This window comes from Motacilla alba, unplaced genomic scaffold (assembly GCF_015832195.1).
Source record: "Motacilla alba alba isolate MOTALB_02 unplaced genomic scaffold, Motacilla_alba_V1.0_pri HiC_scaffold_35, whole genome shotgun sequence".
In the NCBI taxonomy this organism is placed as follows: Eukaryota; Metazoa; Chordata; class Aves; order Passeriformes; family Motacillidae; genus Motacilla; species Motacilla alba.
The window spans coordinates 932,368-955,829 of record NW_024037447.1 but is presented as its reverse complement, the minus strand read 5'-3'; the positions used below and the strand labels follow the sequence as shown (position 1 = coordinate 955,829).

The 23,462-nt window shown below is 58.1% G+C and overlaps 1 protein-coding gene across 1 annotated transcript in view; it reads left to right on the top strand.

The window, feature by feature from the left end:
* Nucleotides 1-6: 6 nt before the first annotated feature.
* Nucleotides 7-23,462, top strand: part of MMP14 (matrix metallopeptidase 14) — a 46,498-nt gene continuing 23,042 nt past the window's right edge. The window contains exons 1-11 of the mRNA XM_038126499.1: nucleotides 7-55; nucleotides 2,862-3,020; nucleotides 5,823-5,943; nucleotides 8,596-8,674; nucleotides 10,554-10,711; nucleotides 12,051-12,218; nucleotides 13,750-13,942; nucleotides 15,381-15,683; nucleotides 17,146-18,330; nucleotides 20,421-20,462; nucleotides 22,490-22,550. Of these exons, the coding sequence (XP_037982427.1) occupies nucleotides 53-55; nucleotides 2,862-3,020; nucleotides 5,823-5,943; nucleotides 8,596-8,674; nucleotides 10,554-10,711; nucleotides 12,051-12,218; nucleotides 13,750-13,942; nucleotides 15,381-15,683; nucleotides 17,146-18,330; nucleotides 20,421-20,462; nucleotides 22,490-22,550 (2,472 nt within the window). The 5' untranslated portion in view covers nucleotides 7-52. The remainder of the gene's footprint in view (nucleotides 56-2,861; nucleotides 3,021-5,822; nucleotides 5,944-8,595; nucleotides 8,675-10,553; nucleotides 10,712-12,050; nucleotides 12,219-13,749; nucleotides 13,943-15,380; nucleotides 15,684-17,145; nucleotides 18,331-20,420; nucleotides 20,463-22,489; nucleotides 22,551-23,462) is intronic.

Below are 23,462 nucleotides of genomic sequence, written 5' to 3'. Positions count from 1 at the left end.
GGGCGACGGAACTCTCCGGAACGTGCACGCCGCCGTGGCCCGGGGCCGCCAGATGGTGGGGAGGGGTCCCGGGGGGGTTTGGGGGGGATTTTGGGGGAGTTTGGGGGGTCCTGGGCTGGATTTGGGGGTCTCACAGAGGGTTTTGGAGGGTTTTGGGGGGGATTTTGGGGGTTGGAGACCCCCCGGGACGTGCACGCCGCCGTGGCCCGGGGCCGCCAGATGGTGGGGAGGGGTCCCGGGGGGGGTTTGGGGAGGATTTGGGGGGTCCTGGGGGGATTTGGGGTTTTTTGGGGGGTCCTGGAGGGGGTTTGGGGGGATTTTGGGGGTCTCACAGAGGGTTTTGGGGGGGATTTTGGGGGTTGGAGACCCCCCGGGACGTGCATGCCGCCGTGGCCGGGGGCCGCCAGATGGTGGGGAGGGGTCCCGGGGGATTTGGGGAGGATTTGGGGGGTCCTGGGGGGATTTGGGGTTTTTTGGGGGGTCCTGGAGGGGGTTTGGGGGGGTCCTGGGGGGCATTTGGGGAGGATTTTGGGGTTTTGGGGGGGATTTTGGGGGTTGGAGACCCCCTGGAACGTGGACACCGCTGTGGCCAGGAGCCACCAGGTGGTGGGGAGGGGTCCCGGGGGGGTCCGGGGGGATTTGGGGGGTTTCTGGGGGGATTTTGGGGGGGATTTTGGGGGTTGGAGACCCCCCGGGACGTGCACGCCGCCGTGGCCCGGGGCCGCCAGATGGTGGGGAGGGGTCCCGGGGCAATTTGGGGGGGATTTGGGGGTCTCACAGAGGGTTTTGGGGTCTTTGGGGGGATTTTGGGATTATTTTGAGGGTCTGAGACCCCCCGGAACGTGCACGCCGCCATGGCCCGGGGCCGCCAGATGGTGGGGAGGGGTCCCGGGGGGGTTTGGGGGTCCTGGGGTGGATTTTGGGGGGGATTTTGGGGGTCTCACAGGAGGGTTTTGGGGCCATTTTAGGGTTTTGGGGGGGATTTGGGGTTTTTTTTGGGGGGATTTTGGGGTTATTTTGGGGGTTTGAGACCCCCCCGGGACGTGCACGCCGCCGTGGCCAGGGGCCGCCGGATGGTGGGGAGGGGTCCCGGGCGGATTTGGGGGGTCTGGGGGGGATTTGGGGGGGATTTGGGGGGATTTGGGGTTTTTTGGGGGGGATTTTGGGGTTATTTTGGGGGTTTGAGACCCCCTGGAACGTGGACACCGCCGTGGCCAGGGGCCGCCAGATGGTGGGGAGGGGTCCCGGGGGGTTTGGGGGGCATTTGGGGGCTCCTGGGGGCATTTGGGGGCTCCTGGGGGGGTTTTGGGGGGATCCTGGGGAGTTTGGGGGGGTCTCAGAGGGTGATTTGGGGTTTTTTTGGGGGTTCAGGACCCCCCGGGACGTGCACGCCGCCGTGGCCAGATGGTGGGGGAGGGGTCCCGGGGGATTTGGGTGGTCCCGGGGGATTTGGGGGGGATTTTGGGGGGATTTGAGGGGTCCTGGGGGGATTTGGGGGGGATTTGGGTGGTCCCGGGGGGATTTGGGGGGTCCCCGGGGGATTTGGGGGGTCCTGGGGGAATTTGGGGGGGATTTTAGGGGTCTCAGGGGGGCCCTGGGGGAATTTGGGGGGATTTTGGGGGTCTCAGGGGGGTTCTGGGGGGGTTTTTGGGGGGGATTTTGGAGGTGAGAGACCCCCTGGAATGGTGGGGAGGGGTCCCGGGGGGGGAATTGAGGGGGTCTTGGGGGGGGATTTGGGTTCCTCAAGAGCCTTTTGGGGTTCCTCAGGAGCTTTTGGGGGTTCCTCGAGGAGCTTTTGGGGGTTCCTCAGGAGCTTTTGGGGTTTCTCGAGTTTTTGAGGGTTCCTTGAGTTTTTGGGGGTTCCTCGAGCAGCTTTTGGGGGTTCCTTGAAGACATTTTGGAGGTTCTTGAGGAGCTTTTTGGGGGTTCCTCAAGAGCGTTTTGGGGTTCCTCAGGGAGCTTCTGGAGTTCCTCGAGTTTCTGGGGTTCTTTGAGGACCTTTTGGGGGTTCCTCGAGCAGCTTTTGGGGGTTCCATGAAGACTTTTTGGAGGTTCTTGAGGAGTTTTTGAGGGTTCCTCAAGAGCCTTTTGAGGTTCCTCAAGAGCCTTTTGAGGTTCCTCAAGAGCATTTTGGGGGTTCCTTGAGGAGCTTTTGGGGTTCCTCAGGGAGCTTTTGGGGTTCCTCGAGGACCTTTTGGGGGTTCCTCAAGGAGTTTTTGGGGGTTCCTCAGGAGCTTTTGGGGTTCCTCGAGTTTTTGAGGGTTCCTTGAAGAGTTTTTGGGGGTTCCTTGAAGAGTTTTTGGGGGTTCCTTGAGTAGCTTTTGGGGGGTCCCTCGAGGAATTTTTGGGGGGTTATCAAGGACCTTTTTGGGGGTTCCTCAAGGAGTTTTTGGGGGCTCCTCGAGGAGCTTTTGGGGGTTCCTCGAGGAATTTTTGGGGGGTTATCAAGGACCTTTTTGGGGGTTCCTCAACGAGTTTTTGGGGGTTCCTCGAGGAGCTTTTGGGGTTCCTCAAGGAGTTTTTGGTGGTTCCTCGAGGAGCTTTTGGGGTTCCTCAAGGAGTTTTTGGTGGTTTCTCGAGGAGCTTTTGGGGGTTCCTCAAGGATCTCTTGGGGGTACCTCGAGGAATTTTTGGGGGGTTATCAAGGACCTTTTTGGGGGTTTCTCAAGGAGTTTTTGGGGGCTCCTCGAGGAGCTTTTGGGGTTCCTCAAGGACCTCTTGGGGGTTCCTCAAGGAATTTTTGGGGTGTTATCAAGGACCTTTTTGGGCGTTCCTCGAGGAGCTTTTGGGGGTTCCTCGAGGAGCTCTTGGGGGGTCCCCCCGCCGGTTTGGGGGGGTCTCACCCCGCTGTCCCCCCCCAGCGCTGCGAGCACTGCGGCCGCCCCGGCGCCACCGTCGGCTGCTGCCTGGCCGCCTGCGCCGCCAACTACCACTTCATGTGCGCGCGGCGCTGCCAGGCCGCCTTCCTGCGCGACAAGAGGGTCTTCTGCCAGCGCCACGGCCGCCTGCTGGCCGGCGACGTGAGTCGGGGGGCGCCTGGGGTGGATTTGGGGGGGTCCTGACTGGGATTTTGGGGGGATTCAGGGTGATTTTGTGGGGTTTTGGGGGGTTTCTATGGGGTCACGTAGGGTTAAAAGTGGGGCTTGGGCCACACAGACGAGGTTTTGGGGGGTCCTGAAGGAATTCAGGGGGTCCTGAGGGGGATTTGGGGGGTCCTGAGGGAATTTAGGGGGTCCTGGGGAGGATTTGGGGGTCCCCGAGGGGTTCCAGGGGGATTTTGGGGGGTTCCAGGGGGGATTTTGGGGGGTTTCTATGGGGTCACGCAGAGTTAGAAGTGGGGTTTGGGCCACCCAGGGGAGGTTTTGGGGGGTCCTGAAGGAATTCAGGGGGTCCCGAGGGGAATTTGGGGGTCCTCGAGGGGTTCCAGGGGGATTTTGGGGGGTCCTGAGGGGATTTTGTGGGGTTTCTATGGGGTGATGTAGAGTTAGAAGTGGGGTTGGGGCCACCCAGGGGCGGTTTCGGGGGGTCCTGAGGGAATTTAGGGGGTCCTGAGGGGGATTTGGGGGGTCCTGGGGAGGATTTGGGGGTCCCCAAGGGGTTCCAGGGGGATTTTGGGGGGTTCCAGGGGGGATTTTTGGAGGTTTCTGGGAGGTCACGTAGAGATAAAAGTGGGGTTTGGGCCACCCAGGGGAGGTTTCGGGGGGTCCTGAGGGAATTTAGGGGGTCCCGGGGGGAATTTGGGGGTCCCCGAGGGGATTTTGGGGGGTCCTGAGGGGATTTTGGGGGTTCCAGGGGGATTTTGGGGGGTTTCTATGGGGTGATGTAGAGTTAGAAGTGGGGTTGGGGCCACGCAGGGGAGGTTTTGGGGGATCCTGAGGGAATTTAGGGGGTCCTGAGGGGGATTTGGGGGGTCCTGGGGAGGATTTGGGGGTCCCCGAGGGGTTCCAGGGGGATTTTGGGGGTTCCAGGGGGGATTTTTGGGGGTTTCTGGGAGGTCACGTAGAGATAAAAGTGGGGTTTGGGCCACCCAGGTGAGGTTTCGGGGGGTCCTGAGGGAATTTAGGGGTTCCAGGGCGGGATTTGGGGGGTCCCCAAGCAGCTCTGGGGGGATTTTGGGGGGTCCTGGCTGAGATTTTGGGGGGTTCAGGGTGATTTTGTGGGATTTTGGGGCGTTTCCATGGGGTCACGTAGAGTTAAAAGTGGGGCTGGGGCCACCCAGGGGAGGTTTTGGGGGGTCCTGGGGAAGATTTGGGGGGTCCCTTAGGGAATTTTGGGGGGTCCTGAGTGGGACTTGGGGGGTCCCCGAGTGGTTCCAGGGGGATTTTGGGGGGTCCTGAGGGGATTTTGGCGGTTCCAGGGGGATTTTGGGGGGTTTCTATGGGGTCATGTAGAGTTAAAAGTGGGGTTTGAGACGCCCAGGGGAGGTTTCGGGGGGTCTTGGGGGGGATTTGGGGGGTCCTGAGGGAATTTAGGGGGTCCCCGAGGGGTTCGAGGGGGATTTTGGGGGGCTCCAGGGGGATTTTGGGGGGTCCTGAGGGGATTTTGTGGGGTTTCTATGGGGTGACGTAGAGTTAAAAGTGGGGTTGGGGCCACCCAGGGGAGGTTTTGGGGGGTCCTGGGGAGGATTGGGGGGGTCCTGAGGGAATTTCGGGGGGTCCAGGGGGGGATTTGGGGGTCCCCGAGGGGTTCCAGGGGGATTTTGGGGGGTCCTGGCTGGGATTTTGGGGGGGTTCAGGGTGATTTTGTGGGATTTTGGGGTTGATTTTGTGTTTTGGGGCTGGATTTTGTGTTTTGGGGTTGATTTTTGGGTTGATTTTGTGGTTTGGGGCTGGATTTTGGGGTTGGATTTGGGATTTTGGGATTTTGGGGCTGGATTTGGGATTGTTGGGATTTTGGGGTCGATTTTGGTGTTTTGGGGTTGATTTTTGGGTTGATTTTGTGTTTTGGGGCTGGATTTTGGGGCTGAATTTGGGATTTTGGGATTTTGGGGCTGGATTTGGGATTTTTGGGATTGTTGGGGTTTTGGGGTTGATTTTGTGTTTTGGGGCTGAATTTGGGGCTGGATTTTGGGGCTGAATTTGGGATTTTTGGGATTTTGGGGTCGATTTTGTGTTTCGGGGCTGGATTTTGGGGCTGGATTTTGGGGCTGGATTGGGGATTTTTGGGATTGTTGGGGTTTTGGGGTCGATTTTGGGGTTTTGGGGCTGAATTTGGGAATTTGGGGCTGGATTTTGGGGCTGAATTTGGGATTTTTGGGATTTTGGGGTCAATTTTGTGTTTCGGGGCTGGATTTTGGGGCTGGATTTTGGGGCTGGATTGGGGATTTTTGGGGTTTTTGGATTTTGGGGTCGATGTCGCGTTCCGGGGCTGGATTTTGGGGCTGGATTGGGGATTTTTGGGGTTTTTGGATTTTGGGGTCGATTTTGGGGCTGGATTTGGGGCTGGATTTTGGGGCTGGATTTTGGGATTTTTGGGGTTTTTGGATTTTGGGGTCGATGTCGCGTTTCGGGGCTGGATTTGGGGCTGGATTTGGGATTTTTGGGGTTTTTGGATCTTGGGGTCGATGTTGCGTTCCAGGGCTGGATTTGGGGCTGGATTTTGGGGCTGGATTTGGGATTGTTGGGATTTTGGGGTCGATGTTCTGTTTCGGGGCTGGATTTGGGGCTGGATTTTTGGGGTTGAATTGGGGATTTTTGGGATTTGGGGATTTTGGGGTCGATGTCACGTTCCGGGGCTGAATTTGGGGCTGGATTTTGGGGCTGGATTGGGGATTTTTGGGGTTTTTGGATTTTGGGGTCGATGTCGCGTTCCGGGGTCCGCAGGAGCTGGTGCGGGACGGGGGCTTCGCGGTGCTGCGCCGGGTGCTGGTGGATTTCGGGGGGATCAGCCTCAAGAGGAAGTTTTTGGGGGGTCTGGAGCCCGAGGCCGTCAACGTCATGATCGGTGAGGGGGGGGACCCCGATTTGGGGGATTTGGGGACTTTTGGGGGGGCCCTGAGAGTTTTTGGGGTGGTCTGGGGGGATTTTGGGGGATTTTCTGGGGGCATTTCAGGGGGGCTTGGGGCATTTTGGGGCATTTCTGAGAGTTTTTGGGGTGGTTTGGGGGGATTTGGGGACATTTTGGGGGGGGCCCTGAGAGTTTTTGGGGGGTTTGGGGGGATTTTTTGGGGGAGTTTGGGGGATTTTTGGGGGGATTTTTGGGTGTTTTGGGGGACTTTTTTGGGGGCTTTGGGAGGGGTTGGGATTTTTGGGGAATTTGGGGGGATTTCGGGTGTTTTGGGGGATTTGGGGGATTTTTTGGGGGGAGTTTTGGAAGATTTAGGGGGATTTTTTAGGGGGAGTTTTGGGGGATTTTGGGTTCTTTTGGGGTGATTTTGGTTGATTTTGGGTTGATTTTGGCTCATTTTGAGTTGATTTCGGGTGATTTTGGCTCATTTTGGCTCATTTAGGGTTGATTTTGGGTGATTTTGGCTCATTTTGGCTCAATTTGGGTTGATTTGGGGTGATTTTGGCTCATTTTGGGTGATTTTGGGTTGATTTTGGTTGATTTTGGCTCATTTTGGGTTGATTTTGGCTCATTCCGGGTGATTCCGGGTGATTCCGGTTGATTTTGGCTGATTTTGGTTGATTTTGGGTGATTTTGGCTCATTTTGGCTCATTTTGGCTCATTTTGGCTCATTTTGGGTTGATTTTGGCTGATTTTGGCTGATTTTGGTTGATTTTGGCTCATTTTGGGTGATTTTGGTTGATTTTGGCTCATTTTGGGTTGATTTTGGCTCATTTTGGTTGATTTTGGCTCATTTTGGCTGATTTTGGCTGATTTTGGTTGATTTTGGGTGATTTTGTCTCATTTTGGGTTGATTTTGGCTGTTTTTGGGTGATTTTGGCTGATTTTGGCTGATTTTGGCTGATTTTGGTTGATTTTGTCTCATTTTGGGTTGATTTTGGCTGATTTTGGCTGATTTTGGGTGGTTTTGGTTGATTTTGTCTCATTTTGGCTGATTTTGGTTGATTTTGGCTGATTTTGGGTTGATTTTGGTTGATTTTGGCTGGTTTTGGGTGATTTTGGCTGATGTTGGCTGATTTTGGCTGATGTTGGCTGATTTTGGGTGATTTTGGGTGATTTTGGCTGATTTTGGCTGATTTTGGCTGATTTTGGCTGATTTTGGGTTGATTTTGGCTGATTTGGGGCTCATTTTGGCTCATTCCGGGTGATTTCGGGTGATTTTGGTTGGTTTTGGCTCATTTTGGGTTGATTTTGGCTCATTCCGGGTGATTTTGGGTTGAATTTTGGTTGATTTTGGGTGATTTTGGGTTGATTTTGATTGATATTGGGTTCATTTTGGGCTCATTTTGGCTGATTTTGGTTGATTTCGGGTTGATTTCAGGTGATTTTGGGTGATTTCGGCTGATTTTTGGGTAATTTCGGGTGATTTTGGGTTGATTTTGGGTTGATTTTGGCTCATTTTGGGTGATTTTGGGTTGATTTTGGTTGATTTCGGGTGATTTCGGGGTGATTTTGGGTGATTTTGGTTGATTTTGGCTCATTTTTGGGTTGATTTTGTCTCATTTCTGGTTGGTTTTGGGTGATTTGGGGTGATTTTGGTTGATATTGGGTGATTTTTGGTTGATTTTGGTTGATTTTGGGTGATTTTGGTTGATATTGGGTGATTTTGGTTGATTTTGGCTGATTTTGGGTGATTTCAGGTTGATTTTGGGTTGATTTTGGGCTCATTCCGGGTGATTTTGGGTGACTTTGGGTTGATTTTGTCTCATTTTGGGTGATTTTGGCTGATTTTGGGTTGATTTTGGGTGACTTTGGGTTGATTTTGTCTCATTTCGGGTGATTTTGGCTGATTTTGGTTGATTTTGGCTGATTTTGGGTTGATTTTGGCTGATTTTGGTTGATTTTGGCTGATTTTGGGTTGATTTTGGCTGATTTTGGTTGATTTTGGCTGATTTTGGGTTGATTTTGGGTGATTTAGGGTGATTTTGGTTGATTTCGGGTGATTTTGTCTCATTTTGGGTTGATTTTGGCTGATTTTGGCTGATTTTGGCTGATTTTGTCTCATTTTGGGTGATTTTGGTTGATTTTGGCTGATTTTGGTTGATTTCGGGTGATTTTGGTTGATTTTGGTTGATTTTGGGTGATTTTGGCTGATTTTGGTTGATTTTGTCTCATTTTGGGTTGATTTTGGCTGATTTAGGGTGATTTCGGGTGATTTTGGTTGATTTTGGGTGATTTTGGCTGATTTTGGCTGATTTTGGCTGATTTTGGTTGATTTTGTCTCATTTTGGGTTGATTTTGGCTGATTTAGGGTGATTTTGGGTGATTTTGGGTGATTTTGGCTGGTTTTGGCTGATTTTGGCTGATTTTGGCTGATTTTGGCTGATTTTGGCTGATTTTGGCTGATTTTGTCTCATTTTGGCTGATTTTGGCTGATTTTGGCTGGTTTTGGGTGGTTTTGGTTGATTTTGTCTCGTTTTGGCTGATTTTGGCTGATTTTGGGTGATTTTGGCTGATTTTGGCTGGTTTTGGCTGATTTTGGCTGGTTTTGGCTGATTTTGGGTGGTTTTGTCTCCTTTGGCCGTCCAGGCTCCATCCGCATTGACCGCCTGGGGGCGCTCTCGGAGCTGTCGGAGCGCGAGGGGCGGCTCTTCCCCGTGGGATACCAGTGAGTGAAGTGGGTTATACTGGTTTGTACTGGTTTGTACTGGGAGAGACTGGTTTGTACTGGGAAGGACTGGTTTATACTGGTTATACTGGTTTGTACTGGGTTATACTGGTTTATACTGGTTTGTACTGGTTTGTACTGGGAGGGACTGGTTTATACTGGTTATACTGGGTTATACTGGTTTGTACTGGTTTATACTGGTTTATACTGGTTATACTGGTTTGTACTGGTTATACTGGGTTATACTGGTTTGTACTGGTTTATACTGGTTTGTACTGGTTTATACTGGTTTGTACTGGGAGGGGCAGCTCTTCCCCGTGGGATACCAGTGAGTCACTGGTTTATACTGGTTATACTGGTTTATACTGGTTTGTACTGGTCCGTACTGGTTTATACTGGTTTGTACTGGTTTGTACTGGGAGGGGCGGCTCTTCCCCGTGGGATACCAGTGAGTGAACTGGGATAAGCTGGGACAAACTGGTTTACACTGGTCCATACTGGTCCATACTGGTCCATACTGGTTTATACTGGTTTATACTGGTCCATACCGGTCCATACTGGTCCGTACTGGTCCGTACCTGGTCCATACCGGTCCATACTGGTCCGTACTGGTCCATACTGGTCCTTACCGGTCCATACCGGTCCATACTGGTCCTTACCGGTCCATACTGGTCCATACCGGTCCATACTGGTCCATACTGGTTTATACTGGTCCATACTGGTCCTTACCGGTCCATACTGGTCCTTACCGGTCCATACTGGTCCATACTGGTCCATACTGGTTTATACTGGTCCATACTGGTCCTTACCGGTCCATACTGGTCCTTACCGGTCCATACTGGTCCATACTGGTCCATACTGGTCCATACCGGTCCATACTGGTCCATACCGGTCCATACTGGTCCATGCTGGTCCATACTGGTCCATACTGGTTTATACTGGTCCATACTGGTCCATACCGGTCCATACTGGTCCATACTGGTCCATACCGGTCCATACTGGTCCATACTGGTCCATACCGGTCCATACTGGTCCATACTGGTCCATACTGGTCCATACTGGTCCGTACTGGTCCGTACTGGTCCGTACTGGTCCATACTGGTCCATACTGGTCCATACCGGTCCATACTGGTTTATACTGGTCCATACTGGTCCATACTGGTTTATACTGGTCCATACTGGTTTATACCGGTCCATACCGGTCCATATTGGTCCATACCGGTCCATACTGGTCCATACTGGTCCATACTGGTCCATACCGGTCCATACTGGTCCATACCGGTCCATACTGGTCCGTACTGGTTTATACTGGTCCATACCGGTCCATACTGGTCCATACTGGTTTATACTGGTCCATACTGGTCCATACTGGTTTATACTGGTCCGTACTGGTCCATACTGGTCCATACTGGTTTATACTGGTTTATACTGGTCTATACTGGTCCATACTGGTCCATACTGGTTTATACTGGTTTATACTGGTCTATACTGGTCCATACCGGTCCATACCGGTCCATACCGGTCCATACTGGTCCATGCTGGTCCATACTGGTCCATACTGGTCCATACTGGTTTATACTGGTCCATACTGGTTTATACTGGTCCATACTGGTCCATACTGGTCCATACCGGTCCATACTGGTCCATACTGGTCCATACTGGTTTATACTGGTCCATACTGGTTTATACTGGTCCATACTGGTCCATACTGGTCCATACCGGTCCATACTGGTCCATACTGGTCCATACTGGTTTATACTGGTCCATACTGGTTTATACTGGTCCATACTGGTCCATACCGGTCCATACTGGTCTCTAACTGGTCCATACCGGTCCATACTGGTCCGTACTGGTCCATACTGGTCCGTACTGGTTCCAGGTGCTGGCGGCTGTACTGGAGCACGCGCGACGCCCGCCGCCGCTGCTGGTACCGCTGCCGCATCCTGGAGCAGCCCCCGGGGCCCACGGGGGGCGCGGCCGAGACCCCTCCCCAAATTCCCCCCGAGCACAACCGGACCATCGCCCACGGGACCCCCGGTACCGCGAGACCCCTCCCCAAATTCACCCCAAATTCACCCGAGACCCCTCCCCAAATTCACCCGAGACCCCTCCCCAAATTCACCCCAAATTCACCTGAGACCCCTCCCCAAATTCACCCGAGACCCCTCCCCAAATTCACCCGAGACCCCTCCCCAAATTCCCCCCGAGCACAACCAGACCATCGCCCACGGGACCCCCGGTACCGCGAGACCCCTCCCCAAATTCACCCCAAATTCACCCGAGACCCCTCCCCAAATTCACCCCAAATTCACCCCAAATTCACCCCGAGACCCCTCCCCAAATTCCCCTCGAGCACAACCGGACCATCGCCCACGGGACCCCCGGTACCGCGAGACCCCTCCCCAAATCCACCTGAGACCCCTCCCCAAATTCACCCCAAATTCACCCGAGACCCCTCCCCAAATTCACCCCAAATTCACCCCAAATTCACCCCAAATTCACCCGAGACCCCTCCCCAAATTCCCCCCGAGCACAACTGGACCATCGCCCACGGGACCCCCGGTACGGCCGGGACCCCTCCCCAAATTCACCCGAGACCCCTCCCCAAATTCACCTGAGACCCCCCCAGGGACCCCTCCCCTCCCAGGGACCCCTCCCCAAATTCACCTGAGACCCCCAGGGACCCCTCCCCCACTCAGGGACCCCTCCCCAAATTTACCTGAAACCCCCAGGGACCCCTCCCCCACCCAGAGACCCCTCCCCAAATTCACCTGAGACCCCCAGGGACCCCTCCCCCACCCGGGGACCCCTCCCCAAATTCACCCGAGACCCCCAGGGACCCCTCCCCCACCCGGGGACCCCTCCCCAAATTCACCCGAGACCCCCAGGGACCCCTCCCCCACCCGGGGACCCCTCCCCAAATTCACCCGAGACCCCCAGGGACCCCTCCCCCACCCGGGGACCCCTCCCCAAATTCACCCGAGACCCCCAGGGACCCCCCCCAGCCCCACCCCCACCCAGGGACCCCTCCCCAAATTCACCCGAGACCCCCAGGGACCCCTCCCCCACCCGGGGACCCCTCCCCAAATTCACCCGAGACCCCCAGGGACCCCTCCCCCACCCGGGGACCCCTCCCCAAATTCACCCGAGACCTCCAGGGACCCCTCCCCCACCCGGGGACCCCTCCCCAAATTCACCCGAGACCCCCAGGGACCCCTCCCCCAGCCCCTCCCCCACCCAGGGACCCCTCCCCCAGCCCCTCCCCCACCCAGGGACCCCTCCCCCGGTGCCCGCCCCTCCCCCAGACCCATTTTCGGGGGGTGGGGGAGGGGATTCGCGCCCCTCCCCCCTCACCTTTTGCCCCTCCCCCCCCCAGGTTCCAGCCCGGGACCCCCCCCCAGCCCGGGGGGTGGGGGAGGGGCCGGCGGGGGAGGGGACACCAATGTCCCCGCTGTCCCCAAGGGCCGGCCCCTCCCCCCCCCGGGCGTGTCCCCCCCCCGCCGGCCCCCCCCGGGCAGCTCCTCGCGGCCCCTCCCCCCCCCGGGTGAGTGACAGAGGGGACAGAGGGGACAGGGGGGACAGGGGGGAGGGGACACGGGGGACAGGGGGAGGGGACAGGGGGGACACTGGGGACAGGGAGGACATTGGTGGGAAGGGGACACTGGGGACAGGGGAGACGGGGGGGGAGGGGACACTGGGGACAGGGGGGGACAGCGGGACACAGGGACACTGGGGACACGGGGACAGGGGGAGGGGACAGCGGGGACACTGGGGACAGGGGGACACTGGGGATATTGGGGAGGGGACAGCGGGGACAGGGGGGACACTGGGGACAGCGGGGACAGCAGGGACAGCGGGGACAGGGGGACAGGGGGACACTGGGGATATTGGGGAGGGGACAGCAGGGAAAGGGGGGACACTGGGGACAGGGGGGACACTGGGGGGGACACTGGGGACAGCGGGGACAGGGGGGGAGGGGACACTGGGGGGACATTGGGGATACTGGGGGACAGGGGGGACACTGGGGACGGGGGGACATTGGGGACGGGGGGGACATTGGGGGGATGGGGACATTGGGGACACTGGGGATGGGCGGGACACTGGGGACAGCGGGGACGGGGGGAGGGGACAGTGGGGACAGTGGGGGGGAGGGGACATTGGGGACGTGGGGGACACTGGGGGACACTGGGGGGGACATTGGGGACGCTGGGGACAGGGGGGATACTGGGGGGGAGGGGGAGGACAGGGGGGACACTGGGGAGGACAGTGAGGGACAGCGGGGAGGGGACGGGGGGGGACACAGCAGGGACACTGGGGGAGAGGCGGGGAGGGGACAGCGGGGACACTGGGGACAGGGGGGACACGGGGGGGGATGGGGACACTGGGGGCAGCGGGGACAGAGGGGACACAGGGGGGAGGGGACACGGGGTGACATTGGGGACACTGGGGACAGCGGGGACAGGGGGGACACGGGGGGGAGGGGACACGGGGTGACATTGGGGACACTGGGGACAGGGGGGACACGGGGGAGGGGACACTGGGGGGGACATTGGGGACACTGGGGATGGGGAGGACCCTGGGGATAGTGGGAACACTGAGGGACGTTGGGGACACTGTGGGGGATAGTGGGGACATTGGGGACATTGGGGACACTGGGGGGGGATGGGGACATTGGGGACACTGAGGACAGCAGGGACACTGGGGGGACATTGTGGGGGGTGGGGACATTTGGGGACATCGGGGACATTGGGGGATGTTGAGGGGCTTGGGGACATTGGGGAGACGTTGGGGGACACTGAGGACAGTGGGGACATTGGGGACATTGGGGCTTTGGGGACATTGGGGACATTGAGGGGACTTTGGGGACGTTGGGGACATTGAGGGGGTTGGGAATATTTTGGGGACATTTGGGGACATTGTGGGGATATGCGGACATTGGGGACAGTGGGGACATCAGTGACATTGGGGGCGTTGGGGACATTTTGGGGACATTGGCGGCGTTGGGGACATGGGGGGGACACCGGGGACACGGAGGGGACCCGGGTGCCACCGGCGCCGCGCCGCTGTCCCCTCAGGCCAGGCCCCGGCCGTGCCGCGTCACATCCCCACCGTGGGGGACCCCGAGGTGTCCCCGCGGCCGCGGTGGCCGCGCCGGGCGCTGTCCCCAGGCGGTGCCACCCGCCGGGGCCACCTCCCCCCGCCCGGGCCACCCGAGCCCCCCGCGGCGATGTCACCGGCGTCACCCGGAGGGAGCGGGCCAGCCAACAGGTCAGTGCCACCCCCCGGTGTCACCCCCAGTGTCACCCCCCAGTGTCACCCCCGGTGTCACAGTGTCACCCCCCGGGTCAGTGTCACCCCTAGTGCCACCCCCAGTGTCAGTGCCACCACCCAGGTCAGTGTCACCCCCCAGTGTCACCCCCTAGGTCAGTGCCACCCCCCCGGGCCACCCTAAGTGTCACCCAGTGGGACCAGACCACCCCCAGTGTCACCCCCCAGGTCAGTGCCACCACTGTGTCACCCCCAGTGTCACTCCCCGGGTCAGTGCCACCCCCAGTGCCACCCCCGGTGTCACCCCCAGTGTCACCCCCCAGTGCTACCCCCCAGGTCAGTGTCACCCTCAGTGTCACCCCCAGTGTCACAGTGCCACCCCCAGATCAGTGTCACCCCCGGTGCCACCCCTAGTGTCACCCCCAGTGCCACCCGGCGGGACCGGGCCACCCCCCAGGTCAGTGTCACCCCCGGTGTCACCCCCAGTGCCACCCCCCAGTGTCACCCCCCAGTGTCACCCCCAGTGCCACCCCCCGGGCCACCCTCCAGGTCACTGTCACCCCCAGTGTCACCTCCTGGTGTCACCCCTGATGTCACCCCTGGTGTCACCCCCAGTGTCACCCCCCAGGCCAGTGTCACTCCCCAGGTCAGTGTCACCCCCAGTGTCATCCTCTGGGTCACAGTGCCACCCTGCAGGTCAGTGTCACCCTTGGTGTCACCGGGCGGGACCGGGCCACCCCCCAGGTTAGTGCCAGCCCTGGTGTCACCCCCGGTGTCACCCCCCAGGTCAGTGTCACCTCCTGGTGCCACCCTGCAGGTCAGTGTCACCCCCAGTGTCACTCTCCAGGTCAGTGCCACCCCCGGTGTCACCCCCAGTGTCACCCCCAGTGTCACCCCCCAGGTCAGTGTCACCCCCAGTGTCACCCCCAGTGTCACAGTGTCGCTCCCCAGGTCAGTGTCACCCCCCAGGTCACCCCCAGTGTCACCCCCGGTGTCACCCCCAGTGTCACAGTGCCACCCCCAGGCTAGTGTCACCCCCTGGGTCAGTGTCACCCCCAGTGCCACCCCCAGTGCCACCCCCTGGGTCAGTGTCACCCCCCAGGTCAGTGTCACCCCCGGTGTCACCCTCTGGGTCACTGTCACCTCCCGGGGTGGTGTCACCTTCCAGGTCAGTGTCACCTCCCAGGGCGGTGGCACCCAATGGGACATCGAGGCCAATGCCACCCCCAGGCCAATGTCACCCACTGGGTGGTGGCACCCACGGGATGACGTCACCCTCGGTGTCATTGTCACCTCAGGGGTGGTGGCACCCATGGGATGACGTCACCCTCGCTGTCATTGTCACCCACGGGATGACGTCACCCTCGGTGTCATTGTCACCTCAGGGGTGGTGGCACCCATGGGATGACGTCACCCTCGCTGTCATTGTCACCCCCAGGTCGATGCCACTCCCGAGGCCATCGTCCCCCGGCGCGATGACGTCACCCAACGGGGTGGTGGCGCCGCCATTGTCATTGTCACCCGACGTGATGACGTCACCCAACGGCGTGGTGGCGCCGCCATTGTCATTGTCACCCGACCCGATGACGTCACCGAATGGGGTGGTGGCGCCGCCATTGTCATTGTCACCCGACGCCATGATGTCACCCAACGGCGTGGTGGCGCCGCCGAGGTCACCGACGTCACCCCCGGGGCCACCACGGCTTTGGGGACAGAGGGTGGCGCTGGAGGCCACCGCCAGGTCAGTGTCACCGTGTCACCTCCCCCGGGGACATTGTCACCTCCCCCTGGGGACATTGTCACTGCCAGGTCAGTGTCACTTCTCCTTGGGGACATTGCGACCTGTCCCTGGTGTCGCTGTCACCTCTCCCTGGGGACGTTGTCACCTCTCTTGATGTCATTGTCACCCCCTGGGTCTCTGTCACCCCCTGGGGACAATGTCACCCAATGGGACAGTGTCACCAACAGCGCCATTGTCACCCCAAGGCCACCATTCCCACCGGAGGCCATTGTCACCCCGAGGTCATTGTCACCCCTGAGGCCATTGTCACCCCCCATTGTCTCCTGTCCCCCCTCACTGTCACCTATCACCTCTCCTTGTCCCCTGTCACCCCCCATTGTCACCACCCCCTCATTGTCCCCTGCCACCCCTCACAGTCCCCTGAGGTCATTGTCACCACCAAGGCCATTGTCACCCCCCATTGTCCCCTGCCACCCACTCATTGTCCCCTGTCACCCCTCATTGTCCCCTGCCACCCTGTCACTGTCACCCTGAGGTCATTGTCACCACCAAGGCCATTGTCACCCCCCATTGTCCCCTGTCCCCTGCCACCCCTCACTGTCCCCTGCCACCCCTCATTGTCCCCTGTCACCCCTCACTGTCACCCTGAGGCCATTGTCACCCCTCACTGTCCCCTGCCACCCCTCACTGTCCCCTGAGGTCATTGTCACCCTGAGGCCATTGTCACCCCTCACTGTCCCCTGCCACCCCTCACTGTCCCCTGAGGTCATTGTCACCTCTCACTGTCCCCTGTCCCCCCTCACTGTCACCCTGAGGTCATTGTCACCACCAAGGTCATTGTCCCCTGCCACCCCTCATTGTCCCCTGCCCCCCCTCACTGTCACCCTGAGGTCATTGTCACCCTGAGGCCATTGTCACCCCTCGTTGTCCCCTGCCCCCCCTCACTGTCACCCTGAGGTCATTGTCACCCCTCACTGTCCCCTGAGGCCATTGTTACCCCCCATTGTCCCCTGTCACCCCCCATTGTCCCCTGTCCCCCCTCACTGTCACCCTGAGGTCATTGTCACCCCTCACTGTCCCCTGTCCCCCCTCACTGTCCCCTGTCCCCCCTCATTGTCTCCTGCCACCCCTCACTGTCCCCTGAGGTCATTGTCACCCCTCACTGTCCCCTGAGGCCATTGTCACCCCCCATTGTCCCCTGTCACCCCTCACTGTCCCCTGCCACCCCTCATTGTCCCCTGCCCCCCCTCACTGTCACCCTGAGGTCATTGTCACCCCTCACTGTCCCCTGTCACCCCTCACTGTCACCCTGAGGTCATTGTCACCCCTCACTGTCCCCTGTCACCCCCCACTGTCCCCTGTCCCCCCTCACTGTCACCCTGAGGTCATTGTCACCCCTCACTGTCCCCTGCCACCCCCCATTGTCCCCTGTCCCCCCTCACTGTCCCCTGTCCCCCCGCAGGCCCCTCCCCCCTCGGCCGCCGTCCCCTCGCGGTGACACCAGCGAGGACGATGACGATGCCGCCGCCGGTGTCACCTCCGGGGGCCGGCCGCCACCGCGGGGACGCTGCTGCGGCCACGCGCGCCCCGTGCCGGCCCCGGCGGTGGCACCGGCCCCGATGTCCCCTTGTCCCCGCATCCGGCAGCTCGACGGCGCCGACGACGGCTCCCGGGGGGGGACAGGGCCACCACCAGGGCCACCGCCGGGGCCACCGCCGGGGCCACCACCGGGGCCACCACCGGGGCCACCGCCGGGGCCACCGCCCGCCGAGGGGCTGCCACCGGACATCGTGGACTTCGTCCTGCGCGGCGTCACCGGCGACGGGGACGGGGACACCAACGGGGACGCGGCCACCTGGCAGGGACAGCGGCTCGGGGACACGGGCGAGAGCCACCGGCTTGGGGACATCGGGCAAAGCTACCGGCCTGGGGACTTCGGGCAAAGCTACCGGCCTGGGGACTTCGGGCAGGGACAGCGGCTTGGGGACATCACCGAGAGCCACCAGCTTGGGGACATTGGTGAAGGCCACCGGCTTGGGGACATCGCCAAGAGCCACCAGCTTGGGGACATTGGTGAAGGCCACCAGCCTGGGGACATTGATCAAAGCCATCAGCTTTGGGACATCAGGCCGGGACAGCAGCTTGGGGACATCGCCAAGAGCCACCAGCTTGGGGACATCGGGCAGGGACAGCGGCTTGGGGACATCGATCAGGGCCGCCACCTTGGGGACATCGGTCAAAGCCACCAGCCTGGGGACATTGATCAACGCCACCCGCTTGGGGACATCGCTCAGGGCCACCAGCTTGGCACCATCCAGGGCCACCAGCTCGGGGACATCGGTCAAGGCCACCACCTTGGGGCCGTGTCCCAGGGCCACCGCCTTGGGGACATCGGGCAGGGCCACCAGCTCGGTGACGTCACCCGGGAGCGCCGGCTTGGGGACATCGGCCAGGGCCACCCGTTTGGGGACATCTCTCAGGGCCACCGGTTTGGGGACATCTCTCAGGGCCACCAGCTCGGTGTCACCGCCCCCAACGGCCACGGGGACGCCTTGGGGACACCTTGGGGACACCCCAAGCGGCCGGGGGAGGGGACGGGGCCGGGGACGAAGAGGCCACGGCTGGAGCTGGACACGGGGGACAGCGGGTGAGGACACCGGGGACACTGGGACACTGGGGACACTGGGGACACTGGGGACAGCGGGGACATGGGGGACACTGGGGACATGGGGGACAGCGGGGACATGGGGGACAGCGGGTGAGGACACTGGGGACACTGGGGACACGGGGGACAGCGGGGACACGGGGGACACTGGGGACAGTCACAGGGACATTGGGGACACTGGGGACACGGGGGACAGCAGGGACATCGGGTGAGGACACTGGGGACACGGGGGACAGCAGGGACAGCGGGGACACGGGGGACAGCGGGTGAGGACACTGGGGACACTGGGGACACGGGGGACAGTGACAGGGACATTGGGGACACTGGGGACACGGGGGACAGCGGGGACACGGGGGACAGCGGGTGAGGACACTGGGGACAGCGGGGACACGGGGGACAGCAGGGACATCGAGTGAGGACACTGGCGACAGCGGGGACATTGGGGACAGCGGGTGAGGACACTGGGGACACGGGACAGCGGGGACATCGGGGACACTGGGGACATTGGGGACACGGGGGACACGGGGGACAGTGGGGACACTGGGGCCTTGGGGACATCGGGGACAGCGGGGACACTGGGGACACTGGTGACATGGGGACATTGAGGACAACTGGGGACACTGGGGACACTGGGGAGGGTGGGGACACTGGGGACAGCGGGGACATTGGGGACACTGGGGACAGTTGGGGACATTGGGGACACTGGGGACATCAGAGACATTGAAGGGACATGAGAGACACTTGGGGACATTGGAGACACTTGGGGACACTGGGGACATTGGGGACATTTGGGGATACTGGGGACACTTGGGGACATTGGAGACATCGGGGACATTGGGGACACTTGGGGACAGTTGGGGACATTCGGACACTTGGGGACATCAGGGACAGAGGGTGAAGACACTTGGGGACATCGGGGACAATTGGGGAAGGTGGGGAAATTGGGACCTTGGGGACACCAGGGATGGCTTGGGGACAGCAAGGTCCCCATTGGTGTCATCTGTCCCCATCGATGTCACCTATCCTGGGTCACTGTCCCCTGTCCCTGTCGGTGTCACCTGTCCCTGCTGGTGACAGCTCTCCTGTCCCTGTCCCCGTTGGTGTCACCTGTCCCTGTCACCTGTCTGGGTCACTGTCACCTGTCCCTGTCGGTGACACCTGTCCTGTCCTGTCCCCATTGATGGTGTCACCTGTCGGTGTCACCTGTCGGTGTCACCTGTCGGTGTCACCTGTCCCCAGTGGTGACACCTGTCCTGTCCTGTCCTGTCCCCATTGATGTCACCTGTCAGTGTCACCTGTCAGTGTCACCTGTCAGTGTCACCTGTCCCTGTCCCCAATGGTGACACCTGTCCTGTCCTGTCCCTGTCAGTGTCAGTGTCACCTGTCCGTGTCACCTGTCAGTGTCACCTGTCGGTGTCACCTGTCGGTGTCACCTGTCCCTGTCCCTGCTGGTGACACCTGTCCTGTCCTGTCCTGTCCCCATTGATGTCATCTGTCGGTGTCACCTGTCAGTGTCACCTGTCAGTGTCACCTGTCCCCGCTGGTGACACCTGTCCTGTCCTGTCCTGTCCCCATTGATGTCATCTGTCGGTGTCACCTGTCAGTGTCACCTGTCAGTGTCACCTGTCCCCGCTGGTGACACCTGTCCTGTCCTGTTCCTGTCAGTGTCAGTGTCACCTGTCAGTGTCACCTGTCCCTGTCCCCGCTGGTGACACCTGTCCTGTCCTGTCCCCATTGATGTCACCTGTCGGTGTCACCTGTCCCCGCTGGTGACACCTGTCCTGTCCTGTCCCTGTCCCCATTGATGATGTCACCTGTCCCTGTCCCCGCTGGTGACACCTGTCCTGTCCTGTCCCTGTCAGTGTCAGTGTCACCTGTCGGTGTCACCTGTCCCCGCTGGTGTCACCTGTCCTGTCCTGTCCCTGTCAGTGTCAGTGTCACCTGTCGGTGTCACCTGTCCCCGCTGGTGACACCTGTCCTGTCCTGTCCTGTCCCCATTGATGATGTCACCTGTCGGTGTCACCTGTCCCCGCTGGTGACACCTGTCCTGTCCTGTCCCTGTCCCTCCCCAGGCTGAAGGAGGAGCCGGAGGAGCTGATGAGCGACAGCTGCGGGTGAGCCCCGAAATCACCCGAAATCACCCCAAAAACATCCCAAAACTGACCCAAAATCACCCGAAATCACCCCAAAAACAGCCCCAAAACTGCCCCCAAATCACCCGAAATCACCCCAAAAACAGCCCCAAACTGCCCTGAAATCACCCGAAATCACCCCAAAAACATCCCCAAACTGCCCCCAAATCACCCAAAACTGCCCCAAAATCACCCAAAATCACCCCAAAAACATCTCCAAACTGCCCCCAAATCACCCGAAACTGCCCCGAAATCACCCGAAATCACCCCAAAAACATCCCCAAACTGCCCCAAATCACCCGAAACTGCCCCGAAATCACCCAAAACTGCCCCCAAATCACCCGAAATCACCCCAAAAACATCCCCAAACTGCCCCAAAATATCCCCAAAATGACCCGAAATCACCCAAAACTGCCCCAAAATCACCCAAAATCACCCGAAATCACCCCAAAAACAGCCCCAAACTGCCCCCAAATCACCCGAAATCACCCCAAAAACAGCCCCAAACTGCCCCCAAATCACCCAAAACTGCCCCAAAATCACCCAAAATCACCTGAAATCACCCCAAAAACATCCCCAAACTGCCCCGAAATATCCCCAAAATGACCCAAAATCACCCCAAAAATATCCCCAAAATGACCCAAAATCAACCAAAATCACCCAAAATCAACCGAAATCACCCCAAAAATATCCCCAAACTGCCCCGAAATCACCCAAAACTGCCCCGAAACTGCCCCGAAATCACCCAAAACTGCCCCAAAACTGCCCCAAAATGACCCAAAATCAACCAAAATGAGCCAAAATCAACCGAAATCACCCCAAAAATATCCCCAAAACTGCCCAAAAATCACCCAAAATAGCCCCAAAATCAGCCAAAACAGACCAAAATCACCCAAAATATCCCAAAAATGACCCAGAACTGCCCCAAAATCACCCAAAATGACCCCAAATCAACCAAAATTGCCCAAAATATCCCCAAACCACTCAAAATCAACCAAAACAGCCCAAAATGACCCGAAATCACCCCCAAATCACCCATAATATCCCCCAAAATAGCCCCAAAATCACCCAAAATAGCCCCAAAATCACCCCAAATCAACCAAAATGACCCCAAACTGCTCCAAAATCACCCAAAATATCCCCAAAACTGCCCCAAAATCACCCAAAACTGCCCCAAAATCACCCAAAACTGCCCCAAAATATCCCCAAGGTTATCCCCAAAGTCCCCCAAAATGTCCCCAAATTTCTTCCAAGTCCCCCAAATTTCCACAAAATCCCCCAGATTTCCCCCAAAAATCCCCCAAGTTCCCCCAAAATTCCCCCAGAATTTCCCCAAACCCCCCAGATTTCCCCAAATTTTCCCTACATCCTCCCAAAATTCCCTCTAATCTGCCCAAAATCCCCAAAATCCTCCCAAATTTTCCCCAAAACTTCCCCAAATGCCCCCAAAATTTCCCCAAATCCCCCAAGAATTCCTCCCCAAATTCCCCCAAAATTCCCACACATTTTCCCCCAATTGCCCAAATTCCCACAAATTTCCTCCAAGTCTCCCAAATTCTCCCAAATTTCTCCAAATTCCCACAAATTTTCCCCAAATTAACCCAAAATTCCCCCAAATCCTCCAAATCCCTCCCCAAAATTCCCCAAATCCCCCCAAAATTTCCCAAAATACCCCAAAATTCCCCCAAATTCCCCCAGTCTCCCAAAATTCCCCAAATTTCCCCAAGTTCCCCAAAATTTTCCCCAAATTTCTCAAATGCCCCCAAAATTTCCCAAAATTCCCCCGAATTCCCCCAGAATTCCCCAAACCCCCCAAAATTTCCCCCCAAAATTCCCCAAAATCTCCAAAATTCCCCAAATTTTCCCCCGAAATTCCCCAAATCTCCCCAAAATTCCCCCATTTTCTCCCAAATTTCCCCCGAAACCCCCGAAATTCCCAATTTTCCCCCAAAATCCCCAATTCCCAATCCCGAGCGCCCCCGGGGCGGTGTCGCTGCCCCTCCCCCCAGGTCCCCGCCCGGTGACGTCACCGCGGAGCCGCCCTGGGCCGCCTGCGCAGGTGGGGGAGGGGCGGGAACGGGGGATTTTGGGGGGATTTTGGGGGATTTTGGGAATTTAGGGGAGGAATTTTGGGGAGATTTTGGGGGGATTTGGGGCTGATTTTGGGTTAATTTGGGGGATTTGGGGGATTTTGGGATAATTTGGGAATTTAGGGGAGGAATTTTGGGGAGATTTTGGGGGGATTTGGGGCTGATTTTGGGTTAATTTGGGGGATTTGGGGGAATTTGGGATGGTTTGGGAATTTAGGGGAGGAATTTTGGGGAGATTTTGGGGGGATTTGGGGCTGATTTTGGGTTAATTTGGGGGATTTTGGGGAATTTGGGATGGTTTGGGAATTTAGGGGAAGAATTTTGGGGAGATTTTGGGGGGATTTGGGGCTGATTTTGGGTTAATTTGGGGGAATTTGGGATGGTTTGGGTCTATTTTGGGTTAATTTGGGGGATTTTGGGGGAATTTGGGATGGTTTGGGTCTATTTTGGGTTAATTTGGGGGATTTTGGGGAATTTGGGATGGTTTGGGGCAAATTTGGGTTAATTTGGGGGATTTTTTTTGGGGAATTTGGGGGGTTTTTGGTTAATTTGGGGGATTTTGGGATGGTTTGGGGAAATTTGGGATGGTTTGGGGCAAATCTGGGTTAATTTGTGGGATTTTGGGTGAATTTGGGGGGATTTGGGGAAAATTTGGGGGATTTTGGGGAAATTTGGGAATTTGGGGGAGGAAATTTGGGGAATTTTGGGGAATTTGGGGAAATTTTGGGGGGATTTGGGGAAATTTGGGTCCATTTTGGATTCATTTGGGGGATTTTGGGTGAATTTTGGGGGGATTTTGAGGAGATTTTGGGGAATTTTGAGTGAATTTTGGGTTAATTTGGGGGATTTTGGGTGAATTTGGGGGAAAATTTGGGGGATTTTGGGTGAATTT